This window comes from Centrocercus urophasianus, unplaced genomic scaffold, assembly GCF_019232065.1.
Source record: "Centrocercus urophasianus isolate 14NV4802_14NV808 unplaced genomic scaffold, USGS_Curo_1.0 seq_35, whole genome shotgun sequence".
Classification (NCBI taxonomy): Eukaryota; Metazoa; Chordata; class Aves; order Galliformes; family Phasianidae; genus Centrocercus; species Centrocercus urophasianus.
In genome coordinates, this window is record NW_024884922.1 from 7,427,553 (window position 1) to 7,453,069 (window position 25,517).

The 25,517-nt window shown below is 44.9% G+C and overlaps 3 protein-coding genes and 4 non-coding genes across 14 annotated transcripts in view; all 7 read right to left on the reverse strand.

Moving 5' to 3' along the window:
- The window catches only part of DYM (dymeclin), a 149,799-nt gene extending 135,671 nt beyond the window's left edge, over nt 1-14,128 (reverse strand). The window contains exons 1-3 of one of the 5 annotated variants that reach the window (XM_042831190.1): nt 14,051-14,115; nt 7,861-7,925; nt 6,070-6,247 (exon numbers count right to left, since the gene is read on the reverse strand). In XM_042831190.1, coding sequence (XP_042687124.1) covers nt 6,070-6,209 — 140 coding nt within the window. In that variant the 5' untranslated portion in view covers nt 6,210-6,247; nt 7,861-7,925; nt 14,051-14,115. Of the gene's footprint in view, nt 1-6,069; nt 6,248-7,860; nt 7,926-11,765; nt 11,878-13,833; nt 13,923-14,050 lie in introns of those variants that run through there. The other 4 variants (XM_042831191.1, XM_042831189.1, XM_042831193.1 and 1 more) reach the window with 4 other exon arrangements.
- Nucleotides 14,129-15,858: 1,730 nt separating this feature from the next.
- On the reverse strand, nt 15,859-19,314 carry CUNH18orf32 (chromosome unknown C18orf32 homolog). 2 transcript variants are annotated; one of them, XM_042831229.1, is made up of 3 exons: nt 19,211-19,314; nt 17,268-17,511; nt 15,859-16,676 (listed from the first exon to the last, which is right to left on the reverse strand). In XM_042831229.1, the coding sequence occupies exons 2-3, from the start codon at nt 17,484-17,486 to the stop codon at nt 16,602-16,604; spliced, it is 294 nt and encodes a 97-aa protein (XP_042687163.1). In that variant the 5' UTR covers nt 17,487-17,511; nt 19,211-19,314; the 3' UTR covers nt 15,859-16,601. The 2 variants fall into 2 exon arrangements, with proteins under 2 accessions (XP_042687163.1, XP_042687164.1); XM_042831230.1 differs by lacking the exon at nt 19,211-19,314 and adding an exon at nt 19,119-19,207.
- A 182-nt stretch (nt 19,315-19,496) lies between these two features.
- Nucleotides 19,497-23,142, reverse strand: LOC122167020 (60S ribosomal protein L17). 3 transcript variants are annotated; one of them, XM_042831226.1, is made up of 7 exons: nt 23,104-23,142; nt 22,684-22,736; nt 22,564-22,604; nt 21,103-21,237; nt 20,707-20,805; nt 19,944-20,135; nt 19,497-19,588 (listed from the first exon to the last, which is right to left on the reverse strand). In XM_042831226.1, the coding sequence occupies exons 2-7, from the start codon at nt 22,721-22,723 to the stop codon at nt 19,541-19,543; spliced, it is 555 nt and encodes a 184-aa protein (XP_042687160.1). In that variant the 5' UTR covers nt 22,724-22,736; nt 23,104-23,142; the 3' UTR covers nt 19,497-19,540. The 3 variants fall into 3 exon arrangements, with proteins under 3 accessions (XP_042687160.1, XP_042687161.1, XP_042687162.1); XM_042831227.1 differs by lacking the exon at nt 23,104-23,142 and adding an exon at nt 22,989-23,051; XM_042831228.1 differs by lacking the exon at nt 23,104-23,142 and adding an exon at nt 23,007-23,030.
- On the reverse strand, nt 19,800-19,868 carry LOC122167043. Its single transcript, XR_006170937.1, has one exon. It is a non-coding gene; the product is annotated as a small nucleolar RNA SNORD58 (small nucleolar RNA).
- On the reverse strand, nt 20,327-20,394 carry LOC122167042. Its single transcript, XR_006170936.1, has one exon. It is a non-coding gene; the product is annotated as a small nucleolar RNA SNORD58 (small nucleolar RNA).
- Nucleotides 20,888-20,954, reverse strand: LOC122167040. The gene has a single exon (XR_006170934.1). It is a non-coding gene; the product is annotated as a small nucleolar RNA SNORD58 (small nucleolar RNA).
- On the reverse strand, nt 22,819-22,886 carry LOC122167044. The gene has a single exon (XR_006170938.1). It is a non-coding gene; the product is annotated as a small nucleolar RNA SNORD58 (small nucleolar RNA).
- Nucleotides 23,143-25,517: the final 2,375 nt, after the last annotated feature.

Consider the following 25,517-nt stretch of genomic DNA (forward strand, 5'->3'; position numbering starts at 1 on the left):
TCCATTACTTGAAGAGAAAATTCATTACAAAACAGTGAAACATTGCTATAGAGCACTTCATTTTAACAACACATAAGCTAGTTTACATAGCTACTGAGCAGTACAATATGCATTTGAAGTACAACAACCATAGAAACATATGAACTACTAAATCTTATGAACTACTAAAATCTGTGCTAAATTCTACGGACTACTAAGACAGGAAACTGATATTCAAAAATTAATTGTCAATGAGACATCACTGAACCATTTGTTACCAGTATTACCCCTGTGGCTTTGATGCTGCTGTGCTTGGTTTGACGTCACTGAAATTAGGCATTAGCTACACTGCAAGTTTGATGCTTTCAAAATGACAAACACCACTGAAATACACTGACGTGATCCAATATATAGCCCCTTGATTCTGTACTTCTTTGGATTTCCTAATCCAGTTTTGCACCCAGACGTTGCCCCACATTTTTGCATGTTCTCAGCTTGCAATTACAGTAACACACGGTATTCACATATCATCCACATGATCTCAATAAGAGAAGGCATCAAAAAGAGCAACTTAACAGGATAGGAAGACTTCTCTGTAAGTGCTCTAGCTGACTCTCCTCTCCTATTCACCCACAATTCAGAGACCATGACAGAACTCTATGGATTTGATCAGGCCAATTTCATGTTCCCAGAAAGACCTCAATAGCTTCCACAGGATCTCTGGATTAGATCTGTAGCTTATTTAGGCAGACATGATTTCCAAGAGTGGCCAAAGCTGAACAGCTCCTTGGAGAAAAGAGACAAAATTTTCCTCCATCCTACCTTAGGATGCCTGAGCATGTAAGAAATCACCTCCACAACACAGTCAAATACTAAAACTAAATATACTTTCAAGCAAAAATACTTACATACATTCTAAGTAGCCTGTATTGAAATACACAGAATTCTACTGAAACATAAAAAACAACCATTTCATTCTAAGGACAATCAATTACCAGAACAGCTTGCTTTCAGTTTGTGAAGGCTTAAAACCCAACAGGGCACAGCCCTGGGCACGCTGTTCTGGCTGACCTGCTTTCAGCAAGGCATAGGGTAAGGCAAGCCCTAAAGCTCCCTCCTGCCCTCAGCAACTCTGTAACACTACTCCTCCTTCAGCTCTCCTCTTTCCCATCTTTCATTCCCAGTTATTATAGTAATGACTTAATGACTCATCTTCCTCAATTCTTGCCAAGACATCTTCTGTATCCAAATTTTTATATAATTACCTGTTAATGTTTCTTTTCATTAATTTGCAGCTGAAATCAATAATAGCCTGGACAATCTCAAAACCTGAGCGAGCCTACAGCACCCAGCATCATTCTCAATACCATTGGTTTTAAGCTGGAGTAGGACTTATGGGAGAAGACATACAGCTGACATGTCATTAAATGTAAGAAAGGAAATATCTCCAAGCAGAAATATGTTTCAGTATGAGAAACATTTATTGTAAATCATCAACCTGAAACAACAAAAAAAAATTTCAGCTCTCTTTACAAGCTTTTAATTACAGTGCTTTTCAGCGGAGAAGTATCTTTCCCTGTTGGAAAGGTGTAATACAGTAATACTGCAAAACTTAATACTGTCCTAATTAGATTACCAAAATTGCTGTTGCTTCCCGAGCATTAGGATTACATTTCCCAATGAGTAACCTGATTAATATAAAAACAGCTGAGACAGAAGACAAAAAGATAAGGATATTGGTAAGAACAGCAACTGATAGAATTATTTCAGAGGTTTTCAATAGGAGAGACCTCAACATAGAAACAAACATTTTGGTATGCCTGCAGCTACTCTGTGGATCAGAGTAACTTAGTGTGCAGTGAGCTGGCAGCATGCAGCTCTGCACCTACAGCTGAGCATCTTAAGACATTTTCACATTATGAAGATGGGCTTCATTAACATCAAACGCTGGCCTTTTTCCTCTTTCGAAAATTGCTTTCAAACATAAGTCTCAGAAACAGAAAACATACTTAGATCTGTGCTTTAAAACATTAAGATCAGTCTCAAAGGTGGTCTCCTGTTTCAATGCTAAAAGCATGCAGAGTAATTAAAAGCAAGTGGTACAAAACCAGAACGCCTTGTCAACAGCTTCCGACAACATTATTTGCTAGGCCCGGGTGAGACAAAGATATATCTATTTTAAGCATCTAAATCTGTCCATCTCTCTGCTGTCACCAGGATGTGCTCCTTCTGAGCAATTACAAGCATGGTGTGCATTACCCTGGACACCAACCCACCGGAGAGCTCTCAGATACTAAATAACCATAACCCAACTAAAACCACCCACCTCCCACCACCCGAAGAAGCCCCGTACTTCTAGAATACAAGCAGAGTGATTACTGCAGTTGCTTCAGAATTTAAACCTTAAGTGTATACTTTAATCCTAATTACAGTTCACTTTTTCCCCTAATTCTCAAGCTATTAATTCTTACAGGAGGTTTTTTTTCCCCCTTCCCTCAAGCACACAATACTCAAATTTCAACAAACTGTCAGAATCAATAACCAAACCAAGCAAGACCTTCAGAATTTCAGCAACACTTTCAATATCTGAGCCATTCTTTTTGGTACCAAAGCAAAAATGAGCTTTGACACCTAGAAAAACCAACCCACTCCTTCTCCTTCGCACAAGAACACAGATCTGAACTTTGCCATCCCGATTACTAGGCAACAACCGCCCAACTCAAGGAATAGGAACACCCAGTGAGAGCACACTGCAGCAGAAAACCACCCCAACACATGCACAGAGGGAAAGAAGTTGTTCTGAAATCCAGTAGAATTAATGCTGCAACTGTTACACCTCCAAAGACTGATCCACAAAGGGAGGTGTGGAGATGACATTCGCTTAACGAATAAGCATAGAACTGGAAGGCTAAAACTAAAACATCCCCCCTTTCTAATCCATACAGCAGCACTGGTAGCATTCAACTTTGTCATCAAGAACAGGAATGGACTGAAGCTCAAGCAAGCACTAACTCCCTCTGAAAACTCCACATCCAAGGAAAGGGATTGCTTTGTTAGATGCTCTTAAGATCACTGTTTGGGACAAAAACATCTAAAATGCATTTAAATCGATCCTCTTGAACACATTACACTTAACTGCAATGAAGTAACCACAGGAGGATCCCATGGAATACGTGGAGGGAACAGCTTTTCAGAAAAGAAAGGCAACGACTTAGATCCAGATGAACGTGAGGTGCAGGATTACTTCCCTCACACTTGAACAAAAAGTTCTAGGCTTCACAGGAATGCCCTCTTCCTCTGTGATCTGTTGGCCAGCATTTTCAAAGTCCTTCATTAAAGCAAAAATTTGCTCTCTTAAGTTGAGGGAATACTCCCAGGCTTCAACAAAACTGTCATTAAAGGTGAAATTTGCTTCCTGACTTCACAGAATTCTTTAAAGAAAGTAGCTTCAACTAGCTATATTTTAAAGGCATCAAGACTCTTGTGAAACAAAAACGTGGTTTAGTGATGGGATTCTGCAGGTCAGGCTGATGGCTGGACCTGATGACCTTGAAGGTTTTTTCCGTTCTGAATGATTCTGAGTCTGAAAACACAGCTTTTACATTGGCAGAAGTTACTGCTTTAAAACACCCTAGCACAGCAAGCAGCAAGAACATTTTGCATACAGACTGTCACTACAAACCCATCCAAACACAGACTGCAGGCCATTACATCTTTTCTACCCTATTGAGGAAGATAAATCCCTCAAAATCTCTATTGTTCCCTAAATGCCACCTGAAGATTTGATGCACACTTTCAAGTCAACAGCAGAAGAGTGAAGGGTTGTAGAGCTTGAAAAGGGCAGAACCCATTTGGCAGTAGATGAGAGAACAGCGCTTTTTTACTGTGTTCTCTGAGAAAGCAAGAATTCTGGTTGCAAGTGGACTGTAAACACAATGGGAAATATTGTGAGTTATGTCCTACTGTGCTTGGTTTTTTAGTTATATATGTGTATATCAAACAGCAGCAATTTATTTTGATTGTTCCACTGCCCCTTTGTCTTACAAAGTAAAGAACTGTCTCACAGCTCAACTTGGAGCTTTTCATGTTTACTAACTAACAAACGCTAAAATCATGCAGTGCTACAACAAACCCAGGAAGTATTAGGTCCAATAAGAGGATTCATTTCGCTACTGCCATCTCTGCTTGTATTTTTCCTCTTCCTCTTTCCCTACAGCCATACATAGAACAAACCAACTTAAAAAGAAGCATCCAGAGAACACGATCCTGTTCTACCTGGGGATTGTGTCAGTCTCATCTCTGCAAAAAGATGAGGAAATAAGGTCTTTTGCTCTACCTCCACGAAGACAACACAGCACTTGTGTGGCTCACAACAGCACTTGCAAACCATCACCTACTATAAACACACCTTACAACAGCCTAGTGTAAAAAGTATTATTCACAAAGAGGAAAAAAAAACTTTAAATTCTGTCTTGGCAAGTGAAAACTGGTTCCTTCCCATAACTGCCAAAACCCAGCACCTCGCTGCTGTCAAACGTATGACCTCCACTCAAGCCTCATTAAAACAAACTTGATACTCCACAAGCTTTCCATCTCTAAAATGAACACTGACCTCTATTGTTCTGCTCCTGCAGGCAAGGTTATCTGATTTAGACAACGGCTGAGGATGCTGTGCAGCCAACATCATTTGACATCATTTGTCAAACCGTCCTCTCAGGTAGATGCAACTTAATGGGAAATATCAGCTTCCTTTCAATTACACTGCACGAAGGAGGCCTCTAAAAATAGATCTCTCCTGGCTCCCAGGCAAGAGCACCATCTGGTGTTCAGCTAATCAAGCCTCCAACCTGCTTTTGGATAAAGTTTTTGGGTTTGTTTGGCTTTTTTTTTTTAATATGTCTTTTTTTATTTTATTTCTAAACAAGCCGACTCTGCACTGGATCTGAGAGCATGAAATAGGCACATCAAAAGCTCCAAGTTGAGCTGTGAGACAGTTCTTTACTTTGTAAGACAAAGGGGCAGTGGAACAATCAAAATAAATTGCTGCTGTTTGATATACACATATATAACTAAAAAACCAAGCACAGTAGGACATAACTCACAATATTTCCCATTGTGTTTACAGTCCACTTGCAACCAGAATTCTTGCTTTCTCAGAGAACACAGTAAAAAAGCGCTGTTCTCTCATCTACTGCCAAATGGGTTCTGCCCTTTTCAAGCTCTACAATCCTTCACTCTTCTGCTGTTAATTGTTGGCTATTCTCTCCATGCAGAAGCCAAAATTCTTCCTCTTCCTCAACCACGACAGAAACAGAGGTTTTCACCTTAACCATTTTCCCTCCAAAGTGTCCGAACTTCAGCTTAAGGGCACAGTAATACAAGCCAGGTAGATTATCTGCCAGCTTTGAAATGTCAAAGTCATAGTCAAACAGCAGAATATGGGAGGCTATTAGATGATATGAAAATAAATGTGGCTCTTCGTCTTTCAAAAGCCACTGTGAGCAGCATTCAAGACACTGCACAGAAGTATGTCACCACGTGTGAGCCAAACCTCACCAGAAACTTTATTCAGTCACTAATTTGTATTAAATTCTCAGGAGCTCACGGTGTTCGTTACCTTGTGTCAGCTTTTCTCCTTCCAAAAAATATCTCATTAACACTTATTTTGACAGGAGCTCTGTGTGAACAAATCAAAGTTGAAGAATGGAAATAAAACTGGCATTAGAATCTTCAACAACTGCAGAAAAAGTGGCATATTCAAGAAAAGCCACTTCAAAACAAACAAAATTCCAAAAAAATCAAACACATACACACACTCACATCCTCTTACAAACTCTATCGTTGATTTTTTTCTAGCAGCCAGAGGGCATTAATAGCAATTGCAGCTACAAGGAAGAAAGGAACCCAAAAAAGACAACACAGTGGTAAGAGATTTCAGAATCAGAAACAGAAGTCCAGTTTACAGGCAGGCATTTACTCCCCTGCTGTCTCAAACAGGAATAATGCACAACAACTCGTTTGCTTTTAGACTTGTCCCTTTTATGGCTATGTTGCCAAGGTTTAGTTACCCAACAAACTCCATCACTGTACCTGTTTGTGGGAGCGGTGAAGCTGAAGGACAGCAGCTGATTCCAGAAGGGGTCATTCTCAGAGATGGGCTCTGCTCCTGATAACTTCTTCAAGTACTCATTGTCTGGAAGCTCACTGATGCTGCTGCTATTTGCTCCCATCTTTGTTATCTGGCAAATCACGTTCTAAACTTTCATTTCTGTAAGGAAAAAAAAAAAAGAAACATTTAAAGTCCTTGGTACAAATGAGGAATATACAATCTCACGTGCCAGCCCATCCTTCCAGGATATCAGCTTTAATAATCATCTACATTTTGAGAATACATAACTGTGACTAATAAAAAAGCAGAAGTTTTCTCACCATCCCCACCATGAGGTAAAGCACTGCATTACAGGGTAAATAAAACACTCATGCCTGAGCTCACTTAAGAAGTGAAAACGGGAGCAGTTCTATTAGAAGATGCAAGCTACCCCCTAGAAGAAACTCTTGATTTGTTTCAACAAAGGTACAGGACCTGTTTGAAGTATCACTTCAACTTGTTTGCCTCATCTTCACAGAGGCCTCTGCTTCCAGAAAAGACCGTCCTTGTGGCATAAAAACAAGGAAAACTAAGAACGATGATCGACGCAGCCACAATCTGCAATGTTAGCCTCCAACACAGCTGCAACCCCAACATCCTGTATTTGAGACTTAGTGCAAATCCACAGTTTCAGAAATGTCAGAAACAAAACGCTAGCATAGTCAAACAGCAGAATATGGGAGGCTATTAGGAAATAAAGATGTGTTCTTTAGCAGGTGAAATCCTACAAAGACAGGGAAAAATGTTTAGGAAAAAACAAACTACACCAACAACCCGTGAACCTCTTAAGAGTCCATAAAGCTTTTTGTAAATGAGACCTATCTGCATCCTCTGCAGAAGCAATTTTGTCACTGTGACCACACGCAGAAAGTGAAATATTAAGTGAAATCTGCAGAGAAGCACTGAAGGACTGTAAGATGTAATTAGTTAACGAAGGTTTCCAAACTTAGGCTGAGAGCTTACTCAGAACAGGATGAATGCATCTTACTTGAATACAAACTTTGCCACTTAAAAAGAAAAAAACCCCACACAAGTCCCAGCACGCATTAATTCTGAGATCAAGTCAGTGAATACTAAAGCTAGAGGATCAAGTGGCAAAGAAACAAATGTGAATAATATATGGTACTGGATCATCATTTGTATGTAGAAGAACTGAGGCTCAGGAACTGGGGTTCGAGTTGCACATGGACATCTTAGCCCTGCTGCCCCTGGACCACAAACATCCAGCTCCTACAGAAACCAACAACCTGGGATCAACTAAGATGATCAGAGGGCTGGAGCAGCTCCCCTATGAAGAAAGGTTGAGGGATTTGGGTTTGTTCAGCCTGGAGAAGTCTCCAGGAAGAGCTCACTGTAGCCTTCCAGTATTGAAGGGAACGTATAAACAGGAGGGGGATTGACTTTTAGGTGGCCTGATAGTGACAATATAAGGGGGAACAGCTTTAAAGGACATTTGGGTGAGATGTTAGGTTGACATTTTTTACTCAGAGGGTGCTGAGTGCTGGCACAGGCTGCCCAGAGAGGTTGTGGACGCCCCACCTCTGGAGGCTTCAAGTCCAGACCGCATGGGGCCCTGGGCAGCCTGAGCTGATGGCTGGCAACCAGCCCACAGGCAGGGGCTAGAACCAGGCCATCTTTAAGATCCCATCCACCCCATGCTGTGCTATGATTCTAAGAAAGCTCTTGGCTCTGGCATACCCACTCAAATAACTGTGATTTGCTGCCTACAGTACCTTGTGAGCAATCCCTTGTCCCCAGAGCCCGGCTGACCTCTTCCAAACAGAAGCAAGGCTGGACACTGGAAAACAGGATTTTTAGAATTTATCTCATCCTCTTTTACCACAGATTTTCCCCAAACTTGATTTTGTTACCAGGCACTTTTGTACAGAAAGGCTGCTCTGCAGGACCTCAGTTCCAAGCTCACCTTAGAATACAAGGCTAAGCAGACTCCTATCACATCACAGTAGGAAAGCCAAAAGGAACACACACACGACAGCCCTTTCACCTTAGAGAAGTCAGTCCCAAACACACCAATAGATTACTCAGCAAATCTACATTTTTCCCCTCTGAATACTCTAAACAAATTCATGGGTCATTAAAAAAAAAATCTAATTGCTTTTTAAGGCAGAGCACTCTAATTGTTAGCTTAAAAAAAAAACACCTTAGATATTTATTAGCAAGTCTTTTAGTTTAATGCATCACCATACCAAGACTCTTTTCTCCTCATGAAGCTGTGAACATCCCCAAAGACTCATAACTCACACTGTAAGGCTGTGCTCTATTACATGCAACATCTGTTTGGCCACAGAACGCAGCCTCAACATGCAGGAGCAGTTGCTTCAGACCAAACACAAGGAAGTGCCTTGCACGTCAGGACCTATTTCAGCCTCACATACATGAAGGGAAGCACAGATCTTAAATTCACTGTCCCTTCTAAAAGACTTTGATATTAATTATTAACCATGTTTACAAGAATCTCATTTTTCCTCTTCAGGTTAAAAGCAATTCAGCAGTACGTACAGCATCTGGTCATGACTCTGCATACCAAATCTTCCTGGTAAGAGCAATACACATGCTAGAATTGGAGGTGAAATGGACTTGCAGGACAGCCATCCAATAACCTCAGGCTTCTTAGGCTGTTAATGTCCTGTCATTAGTGATAGGACCAGAGGGAATGGTTTCAAGCTACGGCAGGGGAGATTCAGGCTGGACATGAGGAAGTATTACTTTTCAGAAAGGGTGGTCAGGCACTGGAACGGACTGCCCAGGGAGGTGGTGGAGTCACCGAGCCTGGGGGTGTTCAAGGAAAGGCTGGATGTTGTGTTGAGGGACATGGTTTAGTGGGAGCTATTGGGAATAGGTGAACGGTTGGACTGGATGAGCTTTTAGGTCTTTTCCAACCTTGGTGATTCTATGACTCATGTGCTCCACAGCTTCTGCTGTTTTATTAAACTGCTTTGGCCAACCTTCAGCCAGAGTTCTGCAGTGTTCCCAGCCTTTCCTTTCACATACACAAACACGACAACAGCTTGCAAGCTTAACTCGGGGTAACCTGTACTGCAGAACTCCCAGCAGGCTTGTCACACCCTCTAAGCCTTCTGTTTAAATAACGTTACTGCAGTAGTTACAGTTCCACTAAGTCTCCTACTGGTCTCCCAGTGAGGGCATCCCACTAATCCACCTAGTAAAGCCAGCTTTGAGCAAAGCAGTTCCCCTTTCCACAACTAACCCTCACATGGTTGTCAGGCTGAACCTGCAGGCAGCCTGAAAATACACCTATACACACACATAGAGACACAAATATCAACACACACACATTCAAATGAGACATTCAAATGTCTCATATAATCCTAGAATAAAACGTCCTAGAAGCAGAAGACATTACCAGAAGGTATCATTTAGCTCCAAAATTTGAAGCCTGCTACCCACACAGTACATTTAATTCTCTGATAGTCATTCATACTCCAGCAGTATTTGCAGTCCAATACTTTGTGGACTGAGTATCATACACAACACTCATCTGCAAAATTGAAGAGCAGAGATGGCATCCACAAGTAACAAAGTCTGAACAGACATCAGTTACACCTCAGAGATGATCTCCAACTGAAGGAAGGCATCAGGTTCAACCTTCAAAATCTGCAGACTCATCCTCACTGGGGATTTCCTAATCTCCAGGACAATCCCACTTCTCAGTGAGCAGCCTGACAGCTGATAGCAATGGACACTGAAAGCCTGAAGCAGAAGCACAGCCCTCGAGTTTGTGCCCGGGAATGTTTGTTAGACGTGTTTCATCCAGCTCTAGAAGAAGTAGAAAGTTCCAGTAAGCTTGAAGCCCCACTTTTTTGGTTGCCTTTAAGAATCCCAGCTTTCTGCTCTCAGCAATACACTTCTGCACCTCCAGGCACACTGCAAGGGAGACCATCAAAGGCAGGAGGTCACACCAGTCCCAGCTGAGCTGGGCAGGCACACACACACACTGCTCGCATCCTCACCCCCCTGCACTCCTCCTCACTGAGCCCATTCTGAACTGCAGCACACATCAAGGACTGCAAAGCCTTCGTGGAGTCAGAAATGTTATTTCTGTTCATCAGTACACGACCACGCGGAACTTTGGGATGAGAAATGTTCCAAGCAAAAAGATCTGACTAAGAAATGATGTCACCTGCTTCTTCCACTGCCTGCTGCCAGATGTACCGCAAGGGTCCCCATGTCACAATGTGCCAGGCAGCTGCTGCCAGGGGGAAACTTGTTTGTTAACACATATCCAAAGCTTCAAATGCACTGACAAAGGACTGACAGATCTCAAATTGACGCCGATGCTGCAGAACCAGAAAATGTGAATTCCAGCACATAAACTGCAGTTTCTCTTAACAGAACAACCTACTGTTTTCTGCTCACTTCTAGGGAAAGGAAAACCCAGCAAGCAGAAAGTAATCTGACAATTCAATTTACTGCTTAGTTCTCCAAAGTATTCATTATCTGAAAGCAAGAGACAGCAAAGTGACAAAGCTCCCTTCACACAGATGTTTCTGCCCCTGCCTGATGTGTTACGCACTCATCATACTGCACAGCTCAGGGAACTGTTCGGGGGAAGAATCCCTGCTAAATGAGATTAGTGATGCACAAACACTCTGCAGTGAGAACTTATGCCCTTAAGGGCAGCTGCAAAAAAAAAAAAAAAAAAAAAAATATCTTTACAACTCTTAGAATTTAAGATATTTTTCTATTTTTAATCAGAAAAGCATGAAAAAATGTTCTTATTTCAAAGCATGTTAAAAAATAATTTAAAAGCAAAAAAAAAAAAAAAAAAAAAAAAAAGCAGAGATGCATCAGCCATAACTCAATGTCTGCCAATGAAAAACACCATCAAACCTCTGCTGTCAGTGCTTCCCCTACCTGAGTTCCCCAAGGAACTGCTTCTGCTCATGTTCTTTCCCTCAGTACTGACTCGTGGTTGCCTCCACAGCTTTCCTACACTTACGTGGGAGTGTTCCTTTCCCTAATTCCAGGCAGAGCTGCCCAGATACCAGTCACTCTCCATTTCTTCTCCACCCACTCCTTTTCAGACTCCAAAACATCCTCAATTCTGATCTCAAAGAATTTAAGATTACTCATCTGAGCTGTCTGCTGTTTTCTCCTGCAGACAAACAAACCATCCCTTTTGTTCCTCCTGTTCTGCAACCTGCCCTAGTGTCCATGCTGTTCTGCAGCATCAGCCTGAAGCAGGCAGCACTGCTGTGATGTGATGTGGTCCCTACAGGTCGCACTGAAGCTGAGGAGTCCTGCACAGCAGCAGAAGCAATGCATCCTGGCAGATTTGCTGCCAGCAAAATACACCCTTACAAGGGAGCAGGTGAAAACTGAGGACAACACTTCTGCTCCAGTTCATCTTCCACGTGTGTTTTGTGTGGGAGTCAATCTCCATATTCCAAGGAGCATAAGCTGCTCCTTCCCATCCCACCTCCAGGACAGCCCTTCTGCTCACAGCCAGACAAGAAATCCCAGGAAACCTTGCTTAGATAGAATATTTCAGAAATATTTCAGAATATTAAAAGAAACTGAATGTTTCTTTTAACACAACATTCTGGGAAAGAACTGAAAAGGAGAAAAAAAAAAAAAAAGAAGAAAGAAAACGTACCTTCTATAAGTGACACGGAGATGCACGGCTTATGTCATTTCTCAGTGCCATCTCAAGAACCTACAGCCCTGTATTTATAACACAGAAGTACCAGCCAGCAGGACCTGTAGCTCTTGAACAAAAAATGATGCTGAATGACACAAGTATCCATTAGTAATCAGTATTCGGGGGGAAAAAGACAGAAGAAAACACAGGATATAAAGAAACACTCACAAAGTTACATTATGGCACTGGGCAGCAAGAAGCAAATACACGTTTGGACACAGGATGCACATTCTAAGGCAGCATGCCTTTTCACTACTTCTTTCAAGACCCAAAGTCAAAACTACCCGATTTCCAAGCACTAGCCCTTGTATTAGCACTCACTAATTCACATTAAGATTATTTGCCCCTGCTCTCCTCAGTCACCGTGTGTCACAGGAGGCAAACAGCAGGCAGGAACTTAGAAGGAGCTCTGCTGACAGGACACGGGCCTGACAAACACCTTTTGTTAAGGAGGTGATGAAACGTCAGGGCTTTCCTCCACCCTGTAAAGGTAAATAAGCATTGACAGGATCTCCAGCAGCCAGAAATAAGCTTTATTACAAGAGAAAACAGCAGGCTACAGCTTTCTGAAGCACAGTTAAACAGCCTTAGGCTGCCATGATGTCTCTCCCAGTTCATCTACCTTTTATGTTTCATACAGGATGAGTGCAAATGAAGCCACTTGGCAAGAAGTGCAATTACTATCAGGTACAGTAGACTTCCCACTGCAGAGAACACACTTGGAAGAAACACCCATCCTCTCTGACGATGGTTCTTCAGCCACCAAACAGCACTTCTTGCTTTTAATACAACCTTTGCGCAAAAAGACATGTGACTTCATAACCCTGCAAGCCCAACTGTCAGTCACTGGCACACTACGAACAGCCTGGATCTTCCTTTTCATCTGATAAAACATCACTGGAAGCATCAAAGCCACCTACCTTCCATATTCACTTACGTTACATACTTTCCTAGTGAATTTAACTCAGACTGCCAAGTGCTGGGAAAAGCAGCAAGGAGCTGACAGCCGCTCCAGCCGTGTGCTGTGCGGATTCCAGCCCACGGAGAGCTCAAAGTAATGCCTTCCTCAGCTCTTTGCAATGCAAGCAGCAATGACAATTTTTAATTTAAAATCAAAGGAGCAATTTCACTGCTTTTTTACACAGAAGTTAGTAAAATTAGGAATTACACTACACAGTGGCTTTCAACATTAGACTCAATGGCCCAGAAGACTGTTTGCACCTCTCAGCATTCAAGAACTGCCCAACACAAGTGAAAGTAGTCCTGTATTTCTATAGATCACAGAACGGTTTGAGTAGGAAGGGACCCCTAAAGGCCATCAGGTCGCACTCCCTGCAGTGCACAGGGACACCCACAGCTCCAGCAGTGCTGAGCCCACCCGGCCTGACCTCAGCTGTCTGCAGGGATGGGGCAACACCAGCCTTTCTGTGCAGCCTGTGCCAGGGCCTCTGGGTAAAGAATTTCTTCTTTCTATCCCATCTAAATTCCCCTTCTTTTAGTTTGAAATCATTTCCCCTCGTCCTGTCACCACAGACCCTGACGAATAGTCTGCGCCCTTCTTTCCTGTTCTTCTTCTTTCCTTCCTCTTTCAATACTGATAGGTCTATCTCAGGTCTCTGCAGAGTCTCCTCCAGGCTGAACACACACCTGTCCTCACAGGGAAGTTCTCTGCATTTGTCCTCACAGGGAAGGTGTCATACCTGCAGCACAGCACCTTACCCCTCAGCACACGCAATAAAAGAAGTCGAAGACAAGAACCGGTATCAGAGAAAGTATGCTTCACAACCTTAAAATATTTACCATTCTTTCTGGATATTACCCTCCAGAAGAGACCAATACGTGGGAAATAACCAGGAAGTGGAGAAAACACTGCATAGGGTGAACTGCTCTCGCATCTCTGAAAGCAGGAAGGAGAACCCTCAGCTTCCTCACTGGACCCACAGCACCGTGACGGTTGGAAAAGATCTCCAAACCCCTCCACCACGCCCCCCGCAGCCACATCCCGTTGGTTTTTCAGCACCACCTCGGACGGTGACTTCGCCACCTCCGCGTTCCACCGCTCTTTGGAGAAGAAATTTCCCCCCGATATCCAAACCCGCCCATTCCCTGGTGCGGGCACAGCCGCGCGGCCTGACGCTCCGCCAACAGCGTGCCCCGGAGGCTTTGACGCCGAGGGAGCCTCATCCGAGCGCCGGGCTCCGCCCCCCGTTAGGGCCCGGGAGCGCTGAGGCCGCGCTTACCGTGCGAGGACCCGCCGCTCCAATGGCTGCAACGGACACGCACTCAGCGCGCGCCGCGGGGGCGCCACCCGCCGCCCCCCTCCTCACGCAGGCGCACACGCGCCGCTTGCCCCCCGCCTGCGGCCTTTCCACGTCGCCGGCGCTGCGGCGCTGCGCATGCGCGAGGGTGGCGGCCGCGCGGCACGCCGGGAAATGCAGTCCGCAGGGCGGGAGGACCGCGATGCACGCCGGGAAGTGTAGTCCGCCTGCTTCTAACTAAATCTGATTTTATGTATATCGCACCAACCGCAAGAGGGCTGCTTAGTTTTTGATGCCTATTTGCTACCTGTGGTATTCGACACCTATAAAAAACCCTGTTTTTTGTTCTTAAACGCAGCTCTGTGCAGTTCTTTGCACTGCAGCACAAGACCTCCTGCACCCCTGCCCACCTTCAGGCAGCTTCTTCCTTCCACCTGCTTTTTTTAAGTCGTTTTTTGCTCTTCTTGTTGTTTATTCACAATGCAACAGGATCATGAACCCAATATTGAAAAAGAGTAGAAACAGATTCACAAAACAAGTCTCTGCCAGGGCTTTCAGTGCCTATTTTGCTTTCTGCAGTTTTTTTGGTTGGCCCTTTCAGTAGATGCTTACACACCTAGAAACGGGGCTAGAAGCCCCACTCTGTTTCATGTTTCATCTCAAAGTATCATTTCAGTAGGAAGAACAAAACAAAACAAAACTGCACGAACAAACGAGCTCCTTCCTGCAAAATGCGAGGAGCCCAAGCACAGCTCTGGCACTTTTTCTCGTGCTCACAGCTTCTAGAAGTGAATACATTACACAGCACGCCTGTGAGAGGTTACAGGAATGCATTATCTTTTATTACATGAATTGTGCCATAGAATAACAGAACCAGGTTTTCTATCACAAAAGGTACTGCAGGGAGAAAGATGTGCCTGTGAACGATATGAGGGCTTACCCTCCAAGGGTAGTGCGAAGGCTTATTAAGTAATACAAAATTCACCTTCTAATAGACTGGCTCGTTAAGGGAGATTAAGCAGCATTATGTCTTACATTTTAAATTCTATGTTTAAGAGGAATTTTCTATGCTTGAACTTATTACAAAGCTAACAGAACAACACTGGTCCAGTATCCAGCTTGAGCACTGCAGGCTGATTCACACATGCCCTGCCAAAATCTGAGCAGCGGTAGGAAGCAACACACTGCTGCAGCCGACAGCATGGAGTGAAAACTTCTCTGGCAGAAGAAATCACAGCCCAAGAATGAGCCAGGACCTCAGTGACAGTTCAAGGGGAGCAGGATGCCCCTCAGCACTACAGTGCACTGCCCTTCTACCTGCAATAATTCTTGAATGAACAAACGCATTGATCAGCTTTTCTTGCTATCATAACACACTCAGGTACTATCTACAAAACATCCCTCTATAAAAATGTACAACTGTAAGACTTCTGAGAAAATGATAAGCAGCAATCCCACTTGCTGGAATGGCTAGTTTGAAGTTCTTTGTTTCGTTTTGTTCTGTTTTAGTCTTTTAGATAGTCTTCTGGTTTGGCAGTGGGCACAAAGCAGAAACTGTAACTTCTAAACCTATTAAGCACAAAGGCATCATTTTGGGATGCATTTCAGAACCAGAACACATCTTCCCAGGAGGAGGCAGAGCTGGACACGCTGAGAACACTCTCTTTATCCTGCAGTCGGTAGTTCTACGGCCACCCTCAGTCTGCTGACTGTCCACAGGTTTTCAAAAATTTCATTACTGCTCTAGATGTTTATTTTAAAGAAGACTAAAAACAACTGTATGAAGCAACTAATTGTTAAATAAAGTCCTGCTTTATTACAATTCAAATTACACAAGCACGCTGAAAGAGATTTTTGTCTTTTTTTTTTTCTGAAAGATAAGACATGTATCATTTGAAACCACTGCAACAGAATATAAAGCAGCAATTCCCTTGCATCATGTCTTTGTTGATCCTTCTCATGAAAGAAAGGTAGAAAGTTAAAGAAAAAATGACTGAAAATATCAAATCAAGTCCTTCTATTTCTAGTAAGCTAAGTAAATTTTGCATACAGCATTACTCCTTTAGCTCATCCACAAATCTCACATGGCAGGCTCTGCTCTTCATAATTTTGACCATAATATTTATATTGCCACAATGAAATTAGTAGTTCTTTAACTATGCCAAGGTTACAGTTTTCAAGTCGAAGCCTGAAGTATTGCACTCACAGCGAGCAAAACTAAGCAGCAACACATTTAGCTAGACTTATCCACAAACTATTTAATCTAATCTCCAATCATGTCAAATAGATTACAGATTATAGATGCAAAGTGGCTCCGGCGAGGAAAACAAAGAATAACTTAATACAGCTTTCAAACATTTCATGTAAGAAATTTGCTAGCTGCCACTGTAGTGGCAAAAGAGATCCTCTCCTGTAAGTGGTAAGGGGTTTTATTCAGCTGTAATGTGCAAAGAACAAAGTCTCAGTGTGAGAAATAGCAATCACCAGTTCATGTTGGACACAAGGGGAATGAAATCCGTAGGAATGAATTCCTCTAATCTGCTTTCTTGTCAGACACTTCTGTTGATCCCTTTGCAGCAATTCCGTTTGCAACCCCATTGCTTTCAAACTGCAAATAAAAGACAACACCTTTAAAATGAGATGTCTAAAACCATCTTTATACCCAGGACAGTAATATTTGGTGATGAAAACTACTCTTGTAAGCACAGCCAGTGAAGACTCATGCAGAATCTGCCTAAGAACCAACATGATGGAATTTCTTTAGATTTACACATGACTGTTTAGGGTGGAGGATGAGGGCAAAGCTCTCAAAAGCTCTGTTTTTTGCTATAAGAGATACATAAACGCAGAGTTTCAACATTTTACCCCATTACGAGTGGCAGAGCTAGCAGAATAGTTACTTTTTATAGTCTGTTTCATGCATCAGGTACAACTGATTAATCACTTCACTTCCTGCTTTTCCAAAAGAACAGCCTGAATCCCGTCTTCAAGCTTTTTCAGAACACAGGTGCAGTTCCTGTCCTCCCAAAACCTCCCAGAAGCTGTCTGGAAGAAACTGCTATTTCTGACCATCTCAGTACTGACAGCTCCCTTTCAAAAGTAAATAGCCAAAAAAGCTTCTCTGAAAACACCCAGCTTCTGTGGTGCCCACAACTGCCCTACCTAGAGATTCCATCATTAGCTAAGCACATCATCTTACCTTGTAAGTTCCAGATTCATCCCCCTTATCTCTCTGTGAGGCTGAAGGTGGATTTCCAGCACTGCCTCCTTGGCCTTGCTTGGTGGCTGTTTCTTGCACAGCTCGCTTGGACCACACACGCTTAATGAAAGGAGCAATAACGGGATAGATGTAGGGCTCAAGGAATTTCTTGTAGACCCAGAGAAGAACTGGAATGACAATACAAGGGATGCACACCATGGCTTCCTCTCCTTCTGTGACAAAGCTGAAAAGCAAGAACGTTTACAGTTTTTGTATGCCTCAAGTTAAGAAAACACAAAGTCTTAAGAAAGGGCTGCAATTAATTTTTAAAGAAAAAAGATCTCTTAAAACCAGATTTTTAAAGTTCAAAATGTTATTCCCTAAGCTGAGAGCAGCTGTACATTCCAATGCTATAAAATCCTTAGGGACAAAAAGGGAAACACTCTTGACACTCTGGTAGTAATCTTCGTTTGTTAATTCATCATCCCCACAGCTCAAAGTCAGAAAAAATGCATTCAGAAAATCAAACGAACAAACAAAAAAAAAACAGGATCTGAGAAGAATATGTGCTACTTTCTTCCACCTGCACTGGACTGGGACTCACTTGATCTGCACCAATTCAATACAATTTGCCAAACTACTAGAAAATTAAGAATCCCCTATCTCCCAAAACCTGTGATTTTGGGAGTTACTTTCAAAAACAGCAGCCCAAAGTCTGCAATGAACAAAGCAGAAAAGCAAAAACCAGAGTGCAAGGGCAGAAAGTGCAAGTGGGAGAGGAACTGGTTAAGTAGAATGAGAAATGTCCCTTTCCATGGTGGTAAGGTACCACTTACGCTATGCTCAGCTGCACAGTACAACTCTAACCTTCACATTTCTCCTTCTTGGATGCTAACACCTGGATTCCCACATTAAAACACACAACAAAAGCTTTCCACAGTCCTTCCACGAAGCTGCATACCCTATCTTGGGACATCCAGTACTCTTTTCAAGTTATCCCAATGTAGCCCCAAGCAGGCCATGTGAAATAGCAAATCAGCTTCCAGATGATAGCTTCCAATGACAGTTCTGCCCTTTTCCAGTGTAAGTACAGGAGCTGACTGCCTCTGAAGCCAGATGGGAATCTTACACTGCAAAAATATGCATGAGGCAACCCACCAAAGCCATCTGAATAGACTTATGCACTCAGTGCCTGAATTCCTAGATATCAAATCTTCTGTGAAACCGTGAGGAATTATCCACCTGCTGAAGAATGACAGAAACAACAGGCTGCCTTTCCGAGGCCACTCTGAGCAGTCACTGTGCAAACAAGTGATAGCACTGTCAGATGCAGAAGCAAGCCACAGAAACTAAAACAACAGCCCTAAAATATTCAAACATTGTTTCAAAGTTTATTCTGCGCTTTCACGATGCCTTGTTGCCTGGCTGGCAGGCAATTCAGGGTGAAATTGTAATAGCAAGCTTACTATTCTGTCAAATATCCTTTTGTTTGTCTCTCAGCTGCCCACATGCGAGTGAATAGAAAGAACAACCATGACGTAGCACATTTAAACGCATTTGGTCTTTGTTTCCCACTTTTAATTCCATTATTATTGAACTTTTCTCATGGAAACAAAGCAAAACAAACAAAAAATAAAGATATGCAAACAAAATTAGTTTATCTCCAAAAAAAAGGACAAGCTGGTCCTGCGCTGTGTTACTACCGGCCCTCAGGCCTAGAATCTGCCCGGTTCCGTTAAATCGCCGAGCCGCCGCCGGCTGCATTTTCCCTCAAAGCACGAGCACAACAGCCGGAGAGCCCCAGAACGAGCGAAGCGCGGCTCCAGCAGCGTTAAAACAAACAGCTCCCACCTCCTGCACGTATTTCACCCGGCTGGAGGAACGAGGGGCCTGCAAAACAGCAGCCGCAGGGACCTCCGCCCGAGCCGGGACACGCCGCTTACCTCAGCCACCCTGCTGCAGCCGCACCGGAAGTAGTCCCCCTCCTGCTTCCGGCGGATGCGCGTGATGGCTCCACCCAATCAGAGGCGGAGTGAGAGCCTCGTGGCCCCAACCCACGGAAGTGACGTACTCTGATAGCGTCACCAAGGGCGGGACTTCCTGCTTACGGGCTGAGGAACGCTCCCCCGCGCAAGCCCGGCGCTTGCTGCCGCCAGTGGGGAACCGCCCCAGAAGGACACGCCGAGCGCTGCAACGTCCCTCGAACATCGCACAAACCCACACAAGACATTTAAAGTTTTTAACTTTATTTATGTACATCTGCTGTTTCTGATTTACTCCCGAGCCATCAGTTTTTGCTTCTTCAGCTTCTTCTGGGATATCTGAAAAACAAAGAAGGAAACGGTGGTAAGGGGTACCGTTACACATCAAAACTCCGTGCTCGCCCTCGTTGCCCCCTCTATGCATCCATGTTTACAAGCACGCACCATGAATGCTGTATCTCCTTCAGAAGGCAGCAATAAATTCTCTGCAATATGCACACCAACACAAGTGTTTCTAAGTTATCTCTGCTGTCTTTAAATTAACATCGAGGTTGCTCAGAAATAACATTTTTTTTTCATGAGTATTCCAAAGGTGTCCTAAGATAAGACATCACAGCAACCCTTCTGTCTGAACACACTGCTTCCTGGAGACATTAAGAAATGAGAAGACATCGAGTGCGTGATGCCCTTTTACCTTTTTCTTTTGAGCAACTTCTTCTTCTGGCTTGGGGACGATTTGCTCCTTCTCAGTGAGGATCATCTCGATGTGGCAGGGGGAGCTCATGTAGGGGTTGATCCTCCCGTGAGCTCTGTAGGTGCGCCGGCGCATTTTGGGAGCCTTGTTCACCTGGATGTGCTCAATCACCAGAGAATCCACATCGAGACCCTGGGGGGCATAAAATTAAAACACTGTGCCTCACTTCTCCCTGCAACAATCTCTGCAGCATACAAACAAGAATAACCACCCCCCTGCTGCACATTATACGGATGTCAGGTTGAGTCTTTTACCTAGCAGGGACAAACTAATCAGAAAAACAGAATACTCTCCTGCATGTCACAATGGAAGTACCTTCACTGATGGCTCAGAAAAAAAGTTATTATTTCATGGTTACTCCAAAGGTGTCCTAAGATAGTCATCACTGCCATCAAAGCTGCCAAATAAAGCGTTGAGCACATAGCAAAGATACAAGCTGACCCCGAGTCTACAGGTCTTGTTTTCTGTGGACTTTAAGAGATGAACCTCTTAGAATAAGCACGCATCAGATAACTCTCCATGAACTACCTGAGAAAAACTATCACTCACTGCAACTTAACAAAGCACAGTTCAAACACTAAACGAAATCTTCTACGCCATGCTTTCAGCTACAGAGCAGATCCTCACTTTTTGTTTGAGCCACTGAGCTCAGGAGCACAGTGTCAGAAGAACACTTTCCAGTTAGTAACATTACCCAGCCTACCTTGAGCTCAGCATTGCTCTCTGCATTTTTGAGCATGTGCAGCAGGAACTCCGCGCTCTTCTTGGGCCAGCGCCCCTGTGTCCAGCCCCACTGCTTGGCCTATGACAAAAAGAGTTTTGGTTTGGTTCTGTTACCTGACCCGTCCATGCCGATAACTTCCTGTTACATGACTTTTAATAAGATTGCTCAGAATACAAGTTTCTTTTCACGTTGAATCCAAAGGTGTCCTAAGAAAGTCATCACAGCAATCTCAATTAACAGTTTTCCCACTCACATTTTCACAGATTATCACCAACGACTGATCCTCTCCACGCTATCTGAATGTCACCTTCTATCTCTACTGTAAAGAAGTGTAGCCAAAGCACCCGTCCCACACTGTCCCATCTGCATCCTCACCTGGGCACATCGACCAACTCCTCCGTTGTAGCGACGGAAGGGAACACACTGCTTCTTCAGGGTCACATCCTTCAGGTACTTGGTGGCCTTGCGGATGTGCATGCCCTTGATGGCCTGGGCAGTCTCACGAGTGTTCTAAAACGCACATGACAGCTCCCTTTAATGCTTCTTCCCAAATTACAACAGGAGTTGTGATAGGACAAGGGAAAATGATTTCACCCTAAAGCAGATTTAGACCGGATATAAGAAAAAAGTTCTTTGCAATAAGGGCAGTGAAGCACCAGCACAGGCTGCCCAGAGGTGGTGGATGCACTGCTGTTGCAGGTGCCCGTTTCTTCACATGGCCCTTAAGGTCCCTATCAACTCAAACCATTCCAAGATTCTGTGATTTAAAACCACATGTCCCTTGTCTCTCTTTCTGATCAAGCAACCATCTTTCCCTTCCACCATTTCCTTTCTGCCATGAATTCAGTCCAACAGAAACACTCAAAACAAAGCAAACCCACAAACAAAAAAAAAGGTAACTATACTTTCCTTTGCTATAATTCTTAGTCTGAACTCTACTACTGAGCTTGTAGCCAGCTCCATCATACCTTCCTTGTTTTTCACCCCATGGCTACAGCTTCTCAATCAGAAACATGAGTGCTTATATTTATCACAGCTCCCTTTTTGGCAACTATTCCAAAAAACAGAAGCCTGAGTAATCAATGCATGTTAAAGTGTAATCAGGCTGAGGGAGCTGAGCTTGTTCAGCCTGAAGAAAAGCTGTGGGGTGACCTAATGGCAGCCTTCCAGGACCTAAAGGAGCCTACAAACAGGAGGGGAATCAACTCTTGGAAAGGTTAGATAACGGCAGGACAAGGGGAAACGGTTTGAAGTTGAGGGAGGGAAGATTGAGGTTAGATGTCAGGGGGAAATTCTTTGCTATGAGAGTGGTGAGGTGCTGGAACAGCTGCCAGAGAGGCTGTGATGCCCTGTCCCTAAAGGTGCTCAAGGCCAGGTTGGATGGGGCCTGGGCTGCTATGAAATGTGGAGGTTGGTGGCTGTGCGTGTGGCAGGGGATTGGAGATTTGTGATCCTTGAGGTCCCTTTCAACCCGGGCCATTCTGTGGTTCTGTGTCTGATATGGAATCTCACAGAAAGCTTGAGCACAACGTATAAATACAAGCTAGAAAACCTAATGCTAATATAAATAAGGGAATTAAAAAGTGGAAAAGGGGCAAAGAAGAAAAAACAGCAGGGATAAAGTATCAATGCTTTAGGTGCTCGGCATTCAGTGTGCTCTTGCTAAAAAAGCCAACACCGCCATAACATTACAATGATGTGGAGTCACATCATTGTAATGCAGTCCACATCCAATAATGTGGAGCAGGCCATGACCTACATCAACCACACTAAAAAAAGCCATTTCCTTCAAAAACGAGCATTTGGTGTCATACCCACCACTGTGTGTTCACGTACCTTGAAGTGCACGCGCAGGTTGGAGCCCCTGGACTTGCATGCTGTAAAGAGAAAAGGCAAAAGGGATGAGACGGACGCCCCGCTGCAGCCCTATGGGGAGGCAAGCAGAGCAGCACTCACACTTGGTGGGGTTCTCCGGATCCAGCGAGTAGCGCACCATCTTCGGAGCTCAGCTGCAGGAAAAAAACACGACATACACCGTAAGGCAGGCAGAAGGCAGACTGTGCACTTCAAGGCCGAGCCCTAACCCGAGAAGCTGCTCAGAGGTCACATTTCTTTTCATAACTCAATTCAAAGGTGTCCTAAGAGAGTCATCACCGCAGCCGCGGCCCTCTGCGGCCCTCTGCGGCCCTCTACCGCCCCACGGGCCTCTGCGGCCCTCTGCCGCCCCACGGTCCCCCCGCCATCGCTAACCCCGCCAGTACCGAGGGCACTGAACGAACCCGCGTCCCTCCACGCCTCCCCATGGCATCTCGCGGCGGGATGGGACGGGATGGGATCGGATTGTAGCAGCACCCCCAGCCCGCCACAGCTGCTCACCTCGGAGGGAAAGCGGAAGAGGAAGGGCGGGACCGGGAGAGGGCGGGGAGTGCCTCAGCTCTCGCGAGAGTTCGGGGGGGCGAGATTGACGGGAATGAGGGAGGGAGTAAGGAGTGGGAGAGGGCGCGGCGCTGCTTGTGTGAGGCTTGGGCGTGCGGGGTCTGTCTTTGCTTGGAGCTCCGCAGCTCGGCCTGAGGTGTCAAAATAAAACGATGGAAGCTTTGTTGCCAAAGCTACCTTCGTAAATGCAAAGTGTGATTGATCCCAATGGCTGATTGAGATGGTAAAATCACAGAATGGCCAGGTTTGGAGGGGACCTCAAGGATCACGAAGCTCCAACCCCCTGCTGCATGCAGGACCACCAGCCTCCACATTTCATAGCAGCCCAGGCTGCCCAGGGCCCCATCCAGTTTGGATGAATCAACCCAGAATGGCCTGGGTTGCAAAGGAGCACAGTGCTCATCCAACTCCAACCCCCTGCTGTGTGCAGCATCACCAACCAGCAGCCCAGGCTGCCCAGAGCCACATCCAGCCTGGCCTTGAATGCCTGCAGGGATGGGGCATCCACAGCCTCCTTGGGCAACCTGTTCCAGTGCCTCACCACCCTCTGAGTGAAAAACTTCCTCTTAATATCCAACCTGAACCTCCCCTGTCCCCTGTACTGAACTTCACTTGGGGGAGAGTGATGTAGCAGTGGAGAGCTTATGGGTGAGAATCAAGGGGCAGGCTGGTAAGGGTGACACTGTTGTGGGTGTACTACAGGCCCCCTGATCAGGATGAGGAGGTTGATGAGGCCTTCCATAAGCAACTGGATGTAGAGTCACGTTTCCAGGCACTGGTGCTTATGGGGGACTTATCCAGATATTTGCTGGATGACCAACATGGCCAGGCACGCACGGTTCTTGCAGTGCATTGAAGACAACTTCCTGATGCAGGTGGTGGAGGAACTGACTCGGGGAGGGATGTTACTGGACCTTATTCTCACCAACAAGGATGGACTTGTTAAGGAAGTAAAGGTCGAGGGCAGCTTGGGTTGTAGTGATTGTGAGATGGTGGAGTTCAAGATCCTAAGTGGAAGAAGCAAAGCAAAAAGTAGGATTGCTACCCTGGACTTTAGGAGAGCCAACTTCGATCTCTTCCGGGACCTACTTGGAGCTATCCCGTGGGCTAGAGTGTTAGAAGGTAAGGGGGCCTGTGAGAGCTGGTCAGCATTTAAACAGCTCTTCTTCCAAGCTCAGGATCGGTACGTCCCTGTGAGCAAGAAATCAGGAAAAGGAGACAGGAGACCTGTGGACCTGTGTGGATGAGCAAGGAGCTCACGCACAAGCTCAAAGGAAAGAAGAAGGTCCGTGAAATGTGGAAAAAGGGTCTGACCACTTGGGAAGAATACAGGAATGTAGTCAGGGCCTGCAGGGATGCGACAAGGAAGGCTAAAGCCCGCCTGGAATTAAATCTGGCTAAAGTGATAAAGGATAATAAGGCTTTTTTAAGTATGTTAACAGCAAAAGGAAAACTAGAGAGAATGTGCACCCCTTACTAAGTGAGGGGGGTGTTCTGGTAACGGGGGATGCTGAGAAGGCAGAGATACTGAGTGCCTTCTTCTGTCTTCAGTGAAAAGGCTCTCCCTTAGGTTTCCCATACCCTGGCGGTTAGTGAGAGGGTCTGGGGAGTGGGAGACTTCCCTTTAGTCAGGAAAGAGGTGGTGCATGAGTGCCTAGGCAGTACTAAGGTCCACAAATCCATGGGACCTGATGGGGTGCATCCACGTGTGCTGAGGGAGCTGGCGGAGGTCATTGCCAAACCTCTCTCCATCATCTTTGAGAGGTCTTGGATAATGGGGGAGGTCCCTGAAGACTGGAGGATAGCCAATGTCACTCCGGTCTTCAAAAAGGGCAAGAAGGAAGACCCGGGTAATTATAGGCCTGTCAGCCTCACCTCTGGCCTGGAAAGGTGATGGAACAGCTTGTGCTGGATGTCATCTCCAGACAACTGGAAGAGAAGGGGGTTATCAGGACTAGTCAGCATGAATTCGCCAAGGGGAGGTCATGCTTGACCAACCTGGTGGCCTTCTATGATGTTATCTCTGGCTGGGTGGATGGGGGAAGAGTGGTAGATGTAGTCTACCTTGATTTTAGAAAGGCATTTGGTACTGTCTCCCATGACATCCTCATAACAAAGCTGAGAAAGTGTGGGAGAGACGAGTGGACAGTGAGGTGGGTTGAGAACTGGCTGACTGGCAGAGCACAGAGGGTTGTCGGTGGTGCAGAGTCCGGTTGGAGGCCTGTGACCAGTGGTGCCCCCAGGTGTCTGTGCTGGGTCCGGTCTTGTTCAACATCTTCATCAATGACCTTGATGAGGGGATGGTGACCACCCTCAGCGCGTTTGCTGATGATACGAAGTTGGGAGGATTGGCT

Bases quoted from the DNA above. Each gene is read 5' to 3' on its own strand.
- LOC122167020 (XM_042831226.1), bottom strand. From the start codon at position 22,723: ATGGTGCGCTACTCGCTGGATCCGGAGAACCCCACCAAGT. The intron at 21,238-22,563 runs GTACGTGAACAC...TGTGCGTTTTAG, and splicing joins ACCTGCGCGTGCACTTCAAG to AACACTCGTGAGACTGCCCA. The intron at 20,136-20,706 runs GTAGGCTGGGTA...TATGCCCCCCAG, and splicing joins AGAGCAATGCTGAGCTCAAG to GGTCTCGATGTGGATTCTCT.
- CUNH18orf32 (XM_042831229.1), bottom strand. From the start codon at position 17,486: ATGGTGTGCATCCCTTGTATTGTCATTCCAGTTCTTCTCTGGGTCTAC. The intron at 16,677-17,267 runs GTAAGATGATGT...TTTTATTTGCAG, and splicing joins ATGAATCTGGAACTTACAAG to TTTGAAAGCAATGGGGTTGC.